The sequence below is a fragment of the Perca flavescens genome, chromosome 14 (assembly GCF_004354835.1).
Source record: "Perca flavescens isolate YP-PL-M2 chromosome 14, PFLA_1.0, whole genome shotgun sequence".
NCBI lineage: Eukaryota > Metazoa > Chordata > Actinopteri > Perciformes > Percidae > Perca > Perca flavescens.
Genome location: NC_041344.1, coordinates 22,706,764 through 22,724,657, shown reverse-complemented (window position 1 = coordinate 22,724,657; position 17,894 = coordinate 22,706,764). Strand labels below are relative to the sequence as shown.

General features: G+C 39.8%; 1 protein-coding gene across 3 annotated transcripts in view; it reads right to left on the bottom strand.

The window, feature by feature from the left end:
* The window catches only part of adgrb2 (adhesion G protein-coupled receptor B2), a 268,475-nt gene that overhangs the window by 85,754 nt on the left and 164,827 nt on the right, over nucleotides 1-17,894 (bottom strand). For all 3 annotated transcript variants that reach the window (XM_028596716.1, XM_028596717.1, XM_028596718.1), the window contains 9 exons: nucleotides 17,530-17,691; nucleotides 10,529-10,693; nucleotides 9,953-10,117; nucleotides 8,004-8,105; nucleotides 4,869-4,975; nucleotides 3,707-3,901; nucleotides 3,193-3,261; nucleotides 2,631-2,739; nucleotides 2,085-2,231 (listed from right to left, as the gene is read on the bottom strand). In XM_028596716.1, the coding sequence (XP_028452517.1) occupies nucleotides 2,085-2,231; nucleotides 2,631-2,739; nucleotides 3,193-3,261; nucleotides 3,707-3,901; nucleotides 4,869-4,975; nucleotides 8,004-8,105; nucleotides 9,953-10,117; nucleotides 10,529-10,693; nucleotides 17,530-17,691 (1,221 nt within the window). The remainder of the gene's footprint in view (nucleotides 1-2,084; nucleotides 2,232-2,630; nucleotides 2,740-3,192; nucleotides 3,262-3,706; nucleotides 3,902-4,868; nucleotides 4,976-8,003; nucleotides 8,106-9,952; nucleotides 10,118-10,528; nucleotides 10,694-17,529; nucleotides 17,692-17,894) is intronic.

The window sequence follows — 17,894 nt, the reverse complement described above, 5'->3', positions numbered from 1 at the left end:
CTGCGTGTGCAGGGTCCGAAGTTAACACTCGCCAGTCGCCAAATGCGGGGGCACACACCAGACACCAGCCTCTACCTTCTGTTTACAGATAGCTAGCGTTTAACTCAGGCTAATTAATTAGCTAGTTTTTGGCAGCCAGCCTTCCAAAAGAAAGCACAATGAAATTAAATGTTAACCGATCATTAACCGTTGACCGACAAGCAGGAAACGGAGTCTCAGTTCACCCGTCCGGGAGCCTCTGACACACTTTCCGCACTCTGTGTCCACGGACAGCCGTAGGCTTGTACCGGTGTTGATGTTTTGTTGCATTGTCAGACACATGCAGCCACTTTCCTGAAACCACTTTCGGGACGGACACAAGTCCACAGCGGCCCGCGGCGTGTACTGTATGTCCGAGCTTGTCTCCGGCGCCTCCACCTGCAGGTTGTCAGCTGTGTGTCTGCCTGGTGTACTCTCGGAGGCCGGTTTAACTCGCCGGTCCTCATCGATATAGTTTCATGTGTCACGTAGCTCTCCACAGGCAGAAAAAAAGAGGAGCTTAAAACCCAACTTTCTGGTTCAAAGTTAGGACTAACTAGCTAAGTTAATAATTAGCAGTTAAGAAATAGATTGTATAGCCTATTTACATTTTTATCATGCAAAAACTTCATACAAAAAAAATTGAAAAACGCAGTGTCCGTCAACAAATCACAAAATAATTTAATTATCGTTAATTTGTGCAATTAATCGTGATTTTGATTTTAGGTCATATGGTGCAGCCCCAACTACAAGCATTGCACGAGCCAAAACATTCACCACCACAAACTATGAGGGTAATGGATACAAAAAAATCAAGAAGAGCATAAAAGCAGTAAAGTAAAACAGAAAGGGAGGATAAATGGAGAAGAAAAGAGACAACACTGCAATGCAGTGGCATGAAACAGGGTATAGCTTTTTGTACACACTTTCACAACCTAACATCCAACCTTTGAGTTATCTGCATGTGGTGTTCCATAAAATCTGGAAAAACAGATTGAACAAAACAACTCACAGGCAACTCATAAACAGGTTCTGCTACATTAACGCAAGATGGATGGTTAGATGGGATAAGAGCACAAAATAAGCATATTACATTGTGCATAATAAAGAGACAGAGAGATTAAGTGTGTCGAGGTGCGGCGCCCTGAGGTTAGCATACAGGATGTCTTGAACGCCAATCAAAGAGAGTCTGTGTCATTAGAGGGAGTCAGAGGTCACAGACAGCTGTGCTCTCTCGGCCTGCAGCATCTCTGAACTTTAATTTGGGCAGGGGACAGAGTGCCAGACAGGAAGTCTGCCAGTGTAATTTCTAGAGGGATGTGACCTTTGCCTTCGTCGGTAGTGGATCACATCTGCCACAGTAATTCTCGTATCTGATCCATATCCACTTTTCTTCCCACTCTATTAAGTCCTTCAGCTCCAATGCTTCCTGGTGTCTTCTTTCTCTTTACGCCCTCCTATCACTTTGCTGGCTTTTACTTGAAACCACATGGATTCACAGTTAAGACACAGTTAGCTGTCTTATGTTGCTAAAAGCAAAGAGACATATTTTGAAACTGTCTGAGGACTTGATGCTATTGAGGGGATGTGGCACACTTCCTCACAGATAAAAGACTTGCATCTCATCTTTACAGTCCAGCCCCTCCTCGGTATTACCCTTGAAAAGCCTTCAATCTGCTCTGAGACACATCTCTGTGTGTGAATTCACACAGGGATAACTTCTTGGTCTGACCTTGGCTGTAGAGAGGGTTGAGTGGTGTGATAACCAGTCTTCATACTGTACGTCTAAGATGAGAGTGAGGATGACAACTAAAACAGATCCAAATCACGGTTGCGGTGCTCCGTGCTCAAACCTGACTTAAGACAGACTTCTGGAACTGCCATTTACTCTAAAAAATAACATCAGTATGATGTCATGCCATATGTTGTGCCTGGATTCTTCCATCCAAATAAGTTATTCTGGAAAAACCATTGAAACAAGAACGTGTGATGACTGTCCAACAGAGTGGTACGGGTTGGTACCAAAAAGGCTCCAGTTAAATGGATATCTGTCTTAGTTCTCCTACCTTCAGCGGGGATGGTAAAGACCTCTTTAGGGATGTAGAGCTTGTCCTCTGCTGTTCTGGCCCAGTCCTTCATCCCTCTCCGGCCCTTCATGGGGAAGTTTATATCACTGGAAACGGCAGACACCGGCTCTCGCTGGACGGTTATCACTGAAAAAACAAGAGACACCACATACACTCACTGCAGTGCAAAATAGGGGCTGAAACAAAGGACAAAGGACAAAAAGAGAAGAATGAAAGCAACAGTGCAAAACAATTGATAGTCATGCTTAGTGTTAAAATTCATAAATGAGTACATTTGTGGAAATGAGACTCTACACTGTATTAAATGACAAGTTAAAATGGATAATTTAGAAGTGGTTTTGATATGAAAAAAAAAAAAAAGATCTTGGCTAAGGATAAAGAATGGTAAAGATGAACATCCAAATTCTGACCTCAATCCTATAAAATATTTAAATAAGTGAATGCCTTTAAATTCAGTTGGTGTGAAATAATCTATTATCTGTCGCTGTCATGCCACGTCACGTGGCAGCATTGTGTGACACTTACTGAGGTTGTTGGTAACCACCAGGAAACTCTGGAAAGGCTTCTGGGCTTCTCCGATGAGGTGAATGAAATCTTCGACTATCCTCATCAGCAAAGCAGCACCGGGAGCGACCTGTGGATGGAGGCATGAAAAAGAGAGGTGAGCCTCAATCACAATATCGTCAAAATTATAATCCATGGCAAACCTTCTATGAGACTTGTCTTACACACTGAAACATTTTAATTCATTGCATTATCTAGACCACTGAATGTGTTTCAGGGCAAGGTAAATTGTAATCACGTGGCATATAATATCACATTGGGTTGCGTGTTTATTTTGTCCAGATGGCAAGTAAACACACCTCGACTCAAGGACATCAAGCTGGGTCACACGCAAGAATGTGCACACATACACACCTAGTATAAGTAATAGGTAGACATTGTATTTAGTAAACAGGTGTGTTTTTAGACTCTAATGAAAAGTTAATGTGGGATGTGGTCACACCCACCTGTACACACTTTCATGTACATAAAGTATTTAACCACACACACACACACACACACACACACACACACACGTCTTTACCTGGTGGGCGTCCTCCCATTTCTCTACATTGTCCATGTCCAACATTAGGCTGAGTATCTGGAAGAATTTCTAGACACAAGATGGAGATGTTGTTAGCAGGGCACGATTTTGTCATCACATTGTGTAGCTAACCTGCACCCACCAACCATTAGTACTGCAGCAGTACTGCAGCTTTTCTCTGTCAAGTCTGGTACAGTAGTCCTCTGTACATAGGCATATTGAAAAACATGAAATATAGTCTGTCAAACGACTGTCTGAGACAGGAGCATTTTGCTCACTCACAGGCAGTGAAAAGAGAAACATGCTGCTTAAAAAAAAAAAAAAATATCCTGTTTGAGGCCATAGCAACTGTGTAGCTGTAGCTCATTGTTATGCACACCCCGTGCAGTAGAAAGTGAAGCTCCTACATTAAACACATTTGGAGGTGTTGCAGGTGTATCTGTGCGCGAGAGACCGCATGTTTTGTATGGTGACTTGAGGGGGCTTCAAGAGAAGGCTTGGTGGCTCTGCTTACCTGCACGTCGTCGGGAGCTGGGATGTAGGTTGCTCTTTTGAAGGTGTCCGTCACATTTCGCAGGATCTCCGTGGAAAAGAGAAGGTCGCCACTGTAGTAGCTTCTCCTCTGCAAGAGCTCCAGGAGAGTCCTTACGATCTGAGACATGCCCTCCCCAGCCAGGGTCCTCTGACCCTTCGCGAGATGCTCTCGCAACTACAACGTGCAGAGAGGGACAGAAATTGAGAAAAGTTGATAGTTTCATATCTACATGGAACAGTCAAGATGATTAAATGCATGTCCATTGACACTTACTGTATGGTGTTCTTATTCAAAATATGTAGCTGGTAAAAAGTGTCAGAAACAGAAAGCACCAAGCAAACCATAGATCATGTTTTTTCCTCCTAAGAAATCACAGGAATCTTTGGGATGTAAGCCGAGGGGGATGTTTCATGACAGCAGTATATATGTACACGGTTGGGTTTTTGTGCTTGTGCTTAAAATAGGCGAGCAAAAAGAGGCCTAGTAACACTCTCAGACAGAAATTGGATCTCATCACTTCAGAGACAGCGTGAATTGCAGAGAGAGAGAGAGAGAGAGAGAGAGAGAGAGAGAGAGAGAGAGAGAGAGAGAGAGAGAGAGAGAGAGAGAGCCTGGAAGAACAGAAGATAACAGCAATCACAGAAAATTAATTATCGACTCCTGGTGTTAATGAAAGGTTGGTACAGAAGCTAACAGTACAATCAGCTCTGTCACGCACAATCCCTGACCCCCATCTCCTTCCGCCATCATCGAGGAGATGAAAAAGGTTGAAGTTCACAGAGCAGGAAAACAGTCTGGCTGATGAACACATTCATTAGCTACGTTCATTAATTGATAAGTGTGAGCGCAAAGCTCTGGAAAAGCTAATTAGAGATACCGGCAAGCCTTGAGTAAAGACACTCTGCTATTTTGAGTAAACTTTCGAAATAAGAAAGTGGAACAGAGGTACACGATGGGTGAGAAAGGGGCAATTGAGGCAGACAATAACTTTTAAAAATAGACAAAGCCTTCACTTTCTCATACATTCACTAATGAGAGTTTGATGAAGGTGACATTGCATAATCTGAAAGAATATACACATCTTTTTTGTTTCTTCTTGCTGAAGAGTTTCTGAGTACTTGTTTGTTAAAAGGAAACTTACAGATAAATGTAAATATCTATATTCAAGTGAGACGCATCTGGCGAAGCTCGGAGGACCCCAGAAAGCAACTCCATTATTGTCCAGCATGCAACGACGACTAGCAGATCCTAGAAAGAGAAAAAAAAGACAAATATGTTATATGAAATTTATCAAAATTTAAAAATGAAACCAGCCCAAGAACAAAAATGTACTGCCAAAAATACATTAATATCTTTATTCTAAATCCAGGTAAACAGGTATTCCCATTCATCCCAACATTAAGGTCAGGGTTAATGCACAGAGTGTCTACATGATGGATTTTAATACAGGGAAACTACAGCACATTTACAATATTGCCACTTATGAAACAGTAAAAAACAAAAAGGTCACTTTTGTGAATTTGCCTTTTCTTGGAGTTAAATGTTATTTAGGCTAGTCACACATACCAAATGTTTTATTTGTTGTACAATGTCTGGCAGCTCACACCTGCTGGCTGTTCTAACATGGCAGCAGCAGACAAACTGGTGAAGCCTGCCAAAATACTTGACGAAGACAAAACCCTTTTCCCTAGCCAAACAAATATGCACTTACTGAACTGCGGCTCTGCCTTTTTATAAGTAAAGTGACACAAAGTTTCACAGTTAATTCAATTTAGTTTGTAAATTGATTTACCTTATGTGTAATATTCTTAAAGCTGTAATGTTTTGTTGGCAGGCTACTTAATTTATGGGGCCGCGTTTTTGTTGTCGGAGCCAATGCCATAGTTTGAAAGATGTAGTAACACTTTCATATTACAGGCATTCTGAACCATCTGCTCTTGGCTTACATTCTGAAGAAGAAAGTGTCTGAAAAGAAATCAAGGTTTGTTCTTGTTTCTGCTTTTGGAAGTTGAAAGGAAAGTTCTGGCAGCCAGCTGTTTGAGGAACTCCTAAGTTTAGCTTAACATTACAGTGATAAGTAATACACAAATGAGGTTTTACTTTGAAGAATGACATGTCTGCTGTTCTAATTAAGGGTAGATGCTAGATAATACACAAGTTGGAAAGGTTTTAATGACCGCCTCTGTACACCAAAGCTCAAAATAGTAATGCTATTTAGGGACACCAATCTGATGAGATATCGAAATGCCTTTCAGCATAAATCAATGTGAGTACCCATTTGTTCCGGACATAGGAGCACATCTTATTTTGAAGCAGAGTAATTTAGGATACCCTGACTATAAATGTATATATTTTACAATGTTTTCTTTGGTACTATTGAGATAGTTGCTGTGCTGTTGTTGCACTGTAGAGCCCACTTGACAGGCAAACTTTAGAAGCATTACGTGTACATTAAGGTCTTTATTTTATGTGAAATGTTTGTTGATTAGGTATGAGTTTCTGAAGGTTCTTTATTCCTTTCCCTTTAGCTAAGCCAACTACCGAGTGGGAACGTCCATTCATGGGGCTAACACACTTCTGTTTCTCCTGTTGGACTTTTTTTTCAATTGCTAAACAACAGTGGGCACAACTGGAGTAACATGTGCAAAACCCTAACTACAGACACTTATCCCATGACTTTAACCACAACCTGCACAACAACCACAACGAATGCTAACACACTGCTGTCAAAACTCTTAACCACACATTTAAAACAGAATGGATTTCAGCCTGTTGCATTTCAAACACCGCTCTGACTGCAATGGTTTCTTGTTTTAGACTGGTTAGGGAAAGCTCATAAAGCCTTTCTTTGGAAATAAAGAAACACCAAATAAGAATGAAACAGTTACACATTGTACCGTTTGAGAGAAATCGTAAACAGGTAAATGAGGTTACATACACAGTTGTGAAAATGTGAAAAACACTTCCTTTACGGTAGTAAAACTGTGCACTTACGGTTTTTCACAAAGTAATGGAGGTGGAAGCAATGGGAACACCACAGTCATTTGTATTTAGAGATAATGTATGTTCATAGCAAGAGAAGACTTCTCATTTCCAGTAATTACATAAATTACTACAGACAAAATTTATATATATATATATATATATATATATATATATATATATATATATATATATATATATATATATATATATGTTGGTTTTCTGTTAAGTATGAGATTTTGTGGGTGCTTTCTTTCTCTCACTGTAGCTAGCTCTGCTCATGCTAACTATCAGGTTTAACGGTAATTCATGGGACTACATACATTTCTGTTTCTCCTGTTAGACAGTGTCCATTTTTCTGCTTTTTCTTCTGTTGATCAAGTATGAGTTTCTGTAGGTTCTTTATTTTCTCTCACTGTAACGTTTGCTGTAGCTTATGCTAACATACATTTGTTGGGCTAACAAACGCCTGTTGCTTCTGTTGGACATTTCTTGGTCCTGTTGGACATTTTCAAATGTGTCTTCCCCAGGATTTTTATTAATTAATTATAATTCATTATTATTATAAAATTGCTAACAGGTAACAGATTTTGGTTAAAGGAACACCCCGACTTATTGGGAATTTAGCTTATTCACCATAACTCCCAAAGTAAGACAAGTCAATACATACCCTTCTCATCTCCGTGCGTGCTGTAACGCTGCCTGACGGTTCCAGCATTAGCTTAGCCTAGCACAGATCCTGCAGGTAACTGGTTCCAACTAGCCTACTGCTCCAAAATGTGACAAAAGTGACAAAATAACGCCAACATGTTCCTATTTACATGTTGTGATTTGTAGAGTCACAGCGTGTACAAAAAACAACGTAACATGAGACACAGCCATCTTCTAACAGTAAACAAACCGGGAACTATATTCTCAGACAGGCTTGCTGCGAGCATATCACTACGCCCAAGTATTATATTCTTCCGCCTGAGAATATAGTTCCCGGTTTGTTTACAGTTAGAAGACGGCTGTGACTCATGTTACGTTGTTTTTTGTGACTCTACAAATCACAACATGTAAATAGGAACATATTGGCATTATTTTGTCACTTATTCAGAGCAGTAGGATTGCTGGAACCATTCACCTGCATGTTCTCTGCTGGCCTGATGCCGCTGGAGCCGTCAGACAGCATTACAGCACGTATGGAGATGAGAAGGATATGTATTGACTTGTCTAACTCTGGGGGTTACGGTGAATAAGCTAAATTCCCAATAAGTCGGCGTGTTCCTTTAAAGCATATCATGCAACTGACCAGTGGCATTAGTTGGACACTTGTTGTAGACAGTTTCTCCAGCTGAGGCTCTCTTCCATGACATAGAGAGAAGGTGCTCTTCTTTACATATCTCATGAGGAGCTGTAGAGGTAGGTGACAAAAAAACATAGAAAAATGAAAAGAATGCAGCTATTTAATAAATATATAATATAAATGATTTAAATTCAGTTTCTAGTGACACATTTTTTAGCCCAAATGAAGCATAATATAAATGATTCAAATTCAGTTTCTAGTAACACATATTTTTGCCCAAATGAAGCACAGTCTAGCAGGCACACAGAAAGAAGAAAATTCACCACACACACATTCCCATAGACACATACACAGAAGCAAAAAAAGGCAGACAGAGAAGCACAAAAAACAAGATTCAAATCAATGTTCTCCTGCAGCAGCTCCCAATCTTATTCCCTTGTACATTGCTCAGTGCTCTCTGTCAGTGTCACTGCCTCAGTGCAGTATCTCATTCCCTCTTCATCTTACCCCCTCTCTTTATTCATCTGTTTTCCCCCCTCCTTCTCTAACCCTGATGAAAAAACGGGGGAAGAGTGCTCTGAAGATATTCCGAGGGGGTAGACGAGTGTTGGCAGAGGCGATGAAGAGAGATGAAGAGAAAGAGACACTGACAGAGAGAAAATATGATATGATGTTCCCCTGAAATGCCAACAGACAAGACCCTCGTCTTGTGCACAAGAGGCTCGGGAGCTACTCAAAACAAAGGGGTCACGGTGTAGGCTGCACTCAAAAGTTTATCATTCGTAGCCTGTCAGAGCTCAGTGCAAGTATGTACACATCTGGGATTCAGGCTTGTACAGAACATACACTTGCATATTCACACGCACACACAGCTTTAGTGGCATGCTTATTAAACCACACTGTTTTCTCTAATGGCTGACACTGTAACATTGACCATCTCGCCCTCTGGCAGGCAGAAAAACACAGAAAGAGTGAAAGCAAGCGAGTGAGATTAGTGCAATAAAAACAATGTTAAAGAGTAGGGAGAAATTTAGAATATCTCAGGTTGACAAAGAGGATAAAAGCACCACAAGGCAGGGACATACAACATCAATGAAGAGCTAAAGATGGATGGGTATGTGAATTGACAGGAAGACAGACAAGAGACCGATAAAGATGAGAAGAGTGCAGTTCTAAAATTGCGATAGAAGCCTCTGGCTGTGGTACGAACCACTGGGAATCACTTCCACTCTGCCTGACAAATACTGTGTATGTGCAGATTGGGCGCACACACAGATACACACACTCTTTTGTCTCTAACAGGGACTCACTAGGAGAAGCATGCAGAGAAATAAAGCCACACAGAAAAAGAACAGAGTTTAAACTCTGTTTAAACAGAGTTTTCAATCATGAACTCTATATATATAAATATATATATATATATATATATAGAGTTCATGATTGAATTGATTCAATGCATTTCCTTTATTTTCATGACTATTTACATTGTAGATTCTCACTGAAGGCATCAAAACTATGAATGAACACATGTGGAATTATGTACTTAACAAAAAAGTGTGAAATAACTGAAAACATAGCCACCCTTTGCTTTTTTTGATAACTCTGCAAACCCTTGGTGTTCTCTCAATGAGCTTCATGAGGTAGTCAACTGAAATGGTTTTCACTTCACAGGTGTGCTTTGTCAGGGTTAATTAGTGGAATTTTTTCCCTTATTAATAAAAAAGCAAAGGGTGGCTACTTTGAAGAATCTAAAATATAAGACATGTTTTCAGTTATTTCACACTTTTTTGTTAAGTACATAATTCCATATGTGTTCATTCATAGTTTTGATGCCTTCAGTGAGAATCTACAATGTAAATAGTCATGAAAATAAATAAAAAAAACACATTGCATGAGAAGGTGTGTCCAAAATTTTGGCCTGTACTGTATATAAAAAAATTCACTGAGTCACTGACCAGGGCACTTCTTCTCATTACAGGACCGGACCTCCTCTCCCGAGCCATCGCAGGGGTAGCCCTGTATTCCGGTGCCCTCACACATCCTGAAGCGACGCTGCCAACCGGAGTCACACGTCTTGCTGCAAAGACTCCAGTGGTTCCAGTTGCCCCAGTTACCGCCACCTAGAACAGGAGCAAAGCAACGCCGGTGAAGATCGGGGAGCAAGTGTGGGAGAAAACAAGAGCGGAATGTAAGGTGAAATATAAATGAGAGTTGTTAATGAATAGTAAATTTAGGTTAGAACTCTGAGGCAGCAATTTATAAACTTTTTCAGTTTTTTAGCTTGTTACCAAAATTAAGTCAATACGAGCCCATTCTGGCCCCAGGCTCATTAAAACACACTAGTATGTTTGTCCTCTAGGGCCCCCGGTTGAAATAGACTCAAGCCAAACAGGGTGCCAACCCATAAGATTGCTGGTATGTGGAACACAAATCAAAGACAACTATTCAGATGCCTTTAGATAATGCATGTTCCATGTTCGCATAATGGGATTTTAGAGTGTGAATACTAAGCATTAATGTGTACGCCTTACCACTGCAGGAATGGTTGGTGCATTCTCTGCTCTCCTGATGGGGGCCCTTACATTCAGCCCAGCCGTGCACCGACGCACTGCAGCGTCTCTGCCTCTGCTGGGTTCCAGTGTTACAAGTCACACTGCATCTCGACCACGGCCCCCACTCCAACCACTGGCCCTCCACTGGACAGAGGATAGGGGAGATGGAAGTGGATATGGAGAGAAAGAGAAATGAATGAAGGTGGAATGAAGAACATGTTGAGAGACAAGGGGAAATCAGGATAAATTGATCCACATTTGTAAAGGATAGGAAAGAAGATGTCAAGGAAAAGAAAGGAGCAATGGGAGAAAAGACACAGAACAGAAAATAAGAATATAGAACGAGTTAGGATAAATACATTACAGAGGCTATTTAGTTTGTCTAAAAAAAATCAACAAACAAACACACTTAATGGTCCTATGGACATTTCAAATATTTCAATCTTTTAGGAAATAGCTGATTACAATTCTTTTCATGCTTTGTTTTAAAGAGTTCACACAGAGTACAGACAGTTATATTTTTTCAAAGTATTATTAGAAAGGCACCACATTTCAACTCTTGACTGGTGTTTGTGCAGAAATGGATGAATAAAACAAATTACAGAATATTAATATAATCCAGCACTGCCTGTCAGCCTGATGACATGCACAGGTGTAATCAAAGCCAACACTGTCCTCTTTAAACTAGCGTTGCTGGAGTAATTGAGTTGTCAAATAAGATATCCAAATTCAAAACAATATGATAATCAGAAACAGGGAGATTAATCATTTATAGCGTGTGCAGTCAAAGATTTTTGGTATGTCATCAACTTTATAGCGGTTACATGTTTTGAAGATCTGTTACAGAAAAGGACACCACGTTGTTCTGTGAAAACGCATGACAGCAAATGAAAATCTGTGACAAATAAAGGGAATTCTTCTAATTTATTTCTCCACGGTTTTTGACACAATTTTCGATTAGAACTTGTCGATACAAAAACTGATACAAGAACCAATTACTGACCTGTGACCATGTCCATTTATATTTCAGAATACTGAACACACTTGTATCCTGCATGGTCAACAAAATCTTGATAATACATCTGTATTATTACTGTGTTGTCCAACCGCATTATTACTCCAGTTCAATGAGGGGGTGATATCCAATGTTTTACCTGTAGCTATAGTTACCATTAAAAGTAAATGTTTTTATTGTAATATTGTCACACCAAACATGGTTCAGTTTACACAGCATTTAATTACACCAAATAGTCAATTGTTATTTTCAGATAAATTGCTTTTGCTTTCTCTACTCCTGCCACACAAATATGCATTCCTAGAGGGAATATTTTTGAATTGAGTAATAATACAATGCCTCCTCCTGTACTAAAGCAGCTCTTTATAAACCTTATAAAATTGACGAAGTGAACACATTGGCAAGAAAAGGTCTCTTTTCACATCCGTGTCTCTCGCTACCAACTGTTGAAGGAAACATCTGGCTCTTTATCCTCTAAATGGCCCACTGTGTTCACCAGCTAGTTGCTACTTTGACCGTCTGCTGTTAAGTGCTGGGCAGGTAGCGCCCAGTGGTTTTATCAGAACTGTTGGGCTAAAAACAGCTGGCCCGCTGCTGCAGGTAACAGTGAAGTTGCGGGCTATAAAAGCAAAACAATGAATGAGCTACAATACCGTAAAACGCTCTATAGAGCAGAGATGGTTGAGAATTCCCTGTGGGTTTATTACTGCAACTGAGACTTTTTGCATTACACATAGTGATTTGGTCAATTGTTAATATTAAACTATAATGTGTAGTTGAGTTTCAAATTCTGATTAAAACTAATAGAATTTTAGGTTTGATTATTATTTAATCTCTTTAATGTAACCCTAAGTCAAGCTGAGAAGATGTAGAGGTCATATTTTCGTGTCAAGTGTCTAATCTATGCTGAAAAGGCAATGATAAAATTAAATTACATACATTACAACAAGCTACTAAGACAATCGTGCATATCTATTGTGCATCTGATGTAGGACTGTATAGTAACCCGTCTCTATATTAACAAGAATAGCAATTCAAGTGAGAACTGCTCTTGTTTCGGCTCAGAATGATATATTGAGGCACACAGTCTACACACAGGGGCTTTAAGTAGCAGAGAAAGTGAAGTACAGGGCAGTAAATGTATTTGTCTGGTTCTCCCAAGTGGGAAAGCATTGCCAACTCTCCTTGGTAATGTGGTCAATCACGCTGTGTGTGGCTCGTACAGTGTTACAACTAGCTGGGGCCAACACTGTGTGCGGATGACATACGCTGAAAGAGCTGGAATTTAAATGTGAACGTGACATTTCCGAAGTCAAATTCTGAGCATTCAAGGCGAGCTAGACATTAGGGATGCACCGAACCCAGATTTTTGGGGTTCAGCCAAATACCGAACCCACTGGTTAAGGTTCTGCCAAACCCCGAACCGAATCCTACTCCCATCCTCAGCCCATTAACACAGTAAATACATTAATGAAGTAAACAACGTCTGGTTAACACAAGTTTTTAGCTGTGATGGTCATTCCTTTGCCATAGCTGAAGTTGATGCATTTTGGCTGCCGTCTGTAGATTCCTTCATGCACAACTCATATTCTTTCGGATGTTTCATACGCAAATGTCTTAACAGCGGTGATGTTGTGTGTTGTTTAGGGTCCTCGCCACCACGAGACATATCGGCATTGCAAATTGAACATGTAGCTCGACTTGAATCACCTTCTTTTGACTGAAAGTGCTGCCAAACAACACTTTCTGCTCACAAGTTCCATTTTCACTTTCTCACAGCCTACTGCATTGAAGGGTCCACCAACGTAAACACCTTCCCGTAATAAACGGCGGCGTCATTTCATCGACTAGCATAGCGCGCATAGTGCAAGCGTAAGGTCAAAGAGTATAGAAGTAACAAGAGGCGAAACTCAATAGAACGTTGTGTTGCGTTCAGTCCAAGATGGCGGAGCTGCAGCTCGGTCATGGGTGCGTTTGTTGCAATGGAACGTTCTATTGAGTTTTGCTTCTTGTTACTTTTATACTCTTTGACAAGAGTTTCGCTCTATTGAGTTTTGCCTCGTTACTTCTCTTTGGTGGAAAAAAAAATTCTAAGGTTCGGCAGAAACCGAACCCCATCAAAAAGCCCAATATTCGGCCAAACCCAAACTCTGGGTTCAGTGCATGCCTACTAGACATACAGTATAGGCCAAGAAATTTCCCAGAAGAAAAACATGTACCATGACAGCATATATGAACACACACATATGAATGCAAAGACAAGAACTATTAATTTGCCTTTAATTAAGACATAGCCATTAAACCCTGCATATAATTGGCTTTGAAGTGACTGGTTTCATTCTGAGATAAAAGGTCAGATACGATCAGATTAATAATTCAGGTATGACATTTCTGGAGATTTTACTCTTAGTCTGTTGATTGTCTTTATTTAATGCAACAGCTGTCACATTAACATTTGCAGCTCTGCCCACATATGCATGCATTTGTTTAATGTGGTATCTTGGCATTTGTCTACGTAAGAGATAAGCCAAGTGAAAGAGAGATAAGAGATTATAGTAAAAGAGTCACATTTGATTAAACTCTACACTGGTTAAACACACTGTAGTATAGACAGGTTATGTAAGTATGTTGTATGGCATAATAGTATTTGAGTCTCACACACACACACACACACACACACACACACACACACACACACACACACACAGATATACATACACACACACAACCACACAAAAACACCCACACAAAGACAGAGAGACACACACACACACACACACACACAGTTTATGAAATATGTTTTATTATAAATTAAACTACCCAACAATATAACAACCCAGCTGAAATTATTAGCTGATTAAACACTGATTGACAGAAGTCTTTTGATTGCTTCCAGTTTCATAAATGTCAGGATTTTTCTGCATTGAGTACTTTTAATAATGTAAGTACATTTCCCTGATGATACATACTTTTACTTAACAGTTTCAATGCAGGACTTTTATTTGTAACACAGTATTTTTACAGTGTGGTATTAATACTTTTACTTAAGTAAAGGATCTGAATACTTCTTCCACCACTGCATACATACATACACACATATATATATACATACACACACACACACACATATATATATATATATATACATACATACACACACACACACACACACATATTTATATATATATATATATATATATATATATATATATATATATATATATATATATATATATATATATATACACACACAAGACCCATCAAAGCTATTTTCTATGCATGGATGCTTTTGCCAAAAGGCCTGTGCTGGTATTCATCATTTCAAAGGACCATTGCCTTTGAACTCCCAAAAGCACCCTGAATCTGTTAGATGATAGATTCCCACACTCATACACAAACATGTAAACCTTATGCGGATACACATACACAGATTTCCTTAAGGCCCTTGAAGGACGAGCCTTTCTCCCAAACCCTCTCTTTCCATCACTGTTCCCAAAACAGCATGGCAAAACATCCCGGAGGCCGTACTTTGGATTACGACGTCTCCCTATTCCTCCGTCTTTGAGGCACAACTTTGCAGGCTTTTTGTCTGGCAGTGGGGAGGGTTTTGTTTTATTTAAATATTAACCTTATACAACCCCTGCTTTGAAAAATATGAAAGCAAAAAATAAAAAAAACAAATAAAAAATATGAGTCAGTAGGGAGCATGAGAACATAAAAAAGCTCTAGCCAAGACAGTCTCCAGCAGCATTCACATGAACATATATGTGTGTATAATTTTCTAGGGGAAAATGATTCTTCATCTTAGCATTAATGCATAAAAGGCACTTACCTTGTGATAACTGTTCATCCTGTGAGTGATTACATACAATACAAGCACACACACGGTCACTCAGACTGAAATCAATTCAGGAAATAAAAAGGTTATTATTCAGAAAGTAGCCACCAATTTAGCTATAAACCGTCTTACGTTTAGTGTCTGTGCGTCCATTTATGCCATTATTCCAATGTTATGTAGAAACCATTTACATTCTGCAAACACAGAAAGAACCTCCCAAATTAAATCACCGAAATTAATACTCCTTTCTAATGTCAATGCTTTCCAAGTAAGTGGGGCTCTAAAGGGACACTTAAAACACCAAATTAAAATTGCACGGTACATTATAAGTCTTAAAATGCCAAAGGTTTTTCCATTGTGCTAGATTTAAACTGTGGCCTATCTAACGTGTAGATGTTAGTATTTACATCTCAGTAGATGTGTTGACGTCTAAATCTAGAAAGCTGCTCTGTAAAAGGCTACGGTAGTTATTAGTCAAAACCAGCCCCACTGTTTCTGTAGAGTCTGCTCTGTTGATACGTTATTTCAATTGCTGGTTCTTCCTTTTCCTCTGCAATGCAGCCTGATAAAGATGTTTCAACTGGACAGCCTGGGCCAGATTGAAATAAACTCCTGAGCTACCCTCGACACGAGAATAAGATGGGGCTGCACCAGTGACTTATTGCTGTTCTTCACAAGGTACAGGCCTAACAGGTAATCTTAGAGACAATAGCCGAAGAGCTCTACTGCAGGACTGCTCAGCAATCTAAACCAAGCCAACCGTGGAGGAAGCATAGAAGTTTAACCTAAAGGATTTGCTAGGCAACGACCCCTTAGGATGGCTGAGTGAGAGTTAAAAAAAATGGGCACAAATCCATGGTTGACCAGAGATGAATATGGAACTGAAATATGTTGTGAGGATGCAGGAGTTTGAGATAAGTAGGCAGGGAAGATAGGGGTTATGCTGCATTCACGCCATGTCAGCAGAATGGGAAGAACTTTAAAAAGTGCCCAATATTCCAAATTGTTAGTGTCCATGCACTATTCCAAGTTAGTTACTCCCATTACTAACCTTGTCACACTATAGATACATGGAAAATAAGCCTAAATTTGCCATTGTGTTGTGTGCTACATTTATCGCAGTTCATTAACAACTGAAACAAGGTACAAACAAAATAGTGTATAGCTCCTTTGTTCAACATCAGACAAAAGTAAAAAAAAAAAAAAAAAAAAGAAGAGTCAACAGCCACGTTAGCGGCTCATTGAGGCTGTACTTATGGACAGTGGTGCATTGAGCTAAATGCTAATGTCAGCAGGCTGACATACTCACAACGACAATGCTAATATGCTGATCTTCAGCAGTCCAATGTGTATCATGTTTACTATCATAGTTTAGCATGTTAGCACACAAAAATATAAAATTAGCACAAACACAAAGTGCACCTGAAGTTAATGGGAATGTCATTAGTTTTTCAGGTATTTGGTAATGAACCAAAGTAAACAACAAATGTCAACCTCATAGTAGTGATGGAGGAAAAGTCAGGGGATCAACAAAGTCTTTATGCTTCATCCTCTGGGGATGATGAATGTCTCTATACAAATTTCATGGCTGCTAACATGGCTAAATCTTAACAAAAACAACAAAATATATAAGTAAATTACTGGTGATACAGAGCTTGTACATACATTACAAAAGTCAACAAAGTAATTTAATGTAGCTTAACTTCTATTAGTGTCAATAGGACATTTTATTTAGATTAAATTGTCAGCGACGGTGGCTTTGCAGCCAGTTTTGCAGTCACCAATTTGTTGACAGTTAGTATTAATAGTAGTTATGTTTTTACCAAGTAGAAAATACCACAACTATCAGATTTCAATTACGGTCCGCACGGGAGTAACTTTGTCACCACAATGCTATAATAAAAGAACACAATATATGAATGCATATGAATGTAAAATTCAAGAGCTGTCACAGTAACCCAGTTGTTTTTTGGTTTTGATTTTTGTGATGTGGAAGGTAAAGAAGAAAAAGTCATGCATGACTAGGCAGAGAGAGAGAGAGAGAGAGAGAGAGAGAGAGAGAGAGAGAGAGAGAGAGAGAGAGAGAGAGAGAGAGACTGTGTCATGAAAAAAGGGGATGGTACTAACCAGGGCACACTGCTATGTTGCAGAGTTTGGTCTGACTCTCAGGCCGTCCACAAGCCACAGCCCCGCCTCCGTTCACACACTTCCTGGTTCGTGTTCTGGAGCCCCGCCCACAGGTCACAGAGCACAGACTCCATGACGACCACTCCTCCCACAGCCCATGCACTGCAAACACCCACAAACACACGCACAACATGGGGATGAGGGATGAGGGAAGGGTTGGAGCATCCCATCACAGGCAAGAGGGTTAGAGAATGAGAGAAACATGAGATATTAAATGAGTCGAAGCACATTCCTCAAAAAAAAAAAAAAAAAAAACATGAAGGAGGTGACTTTCTGACCTCCACAAAACATTCCGGTTCCAATGA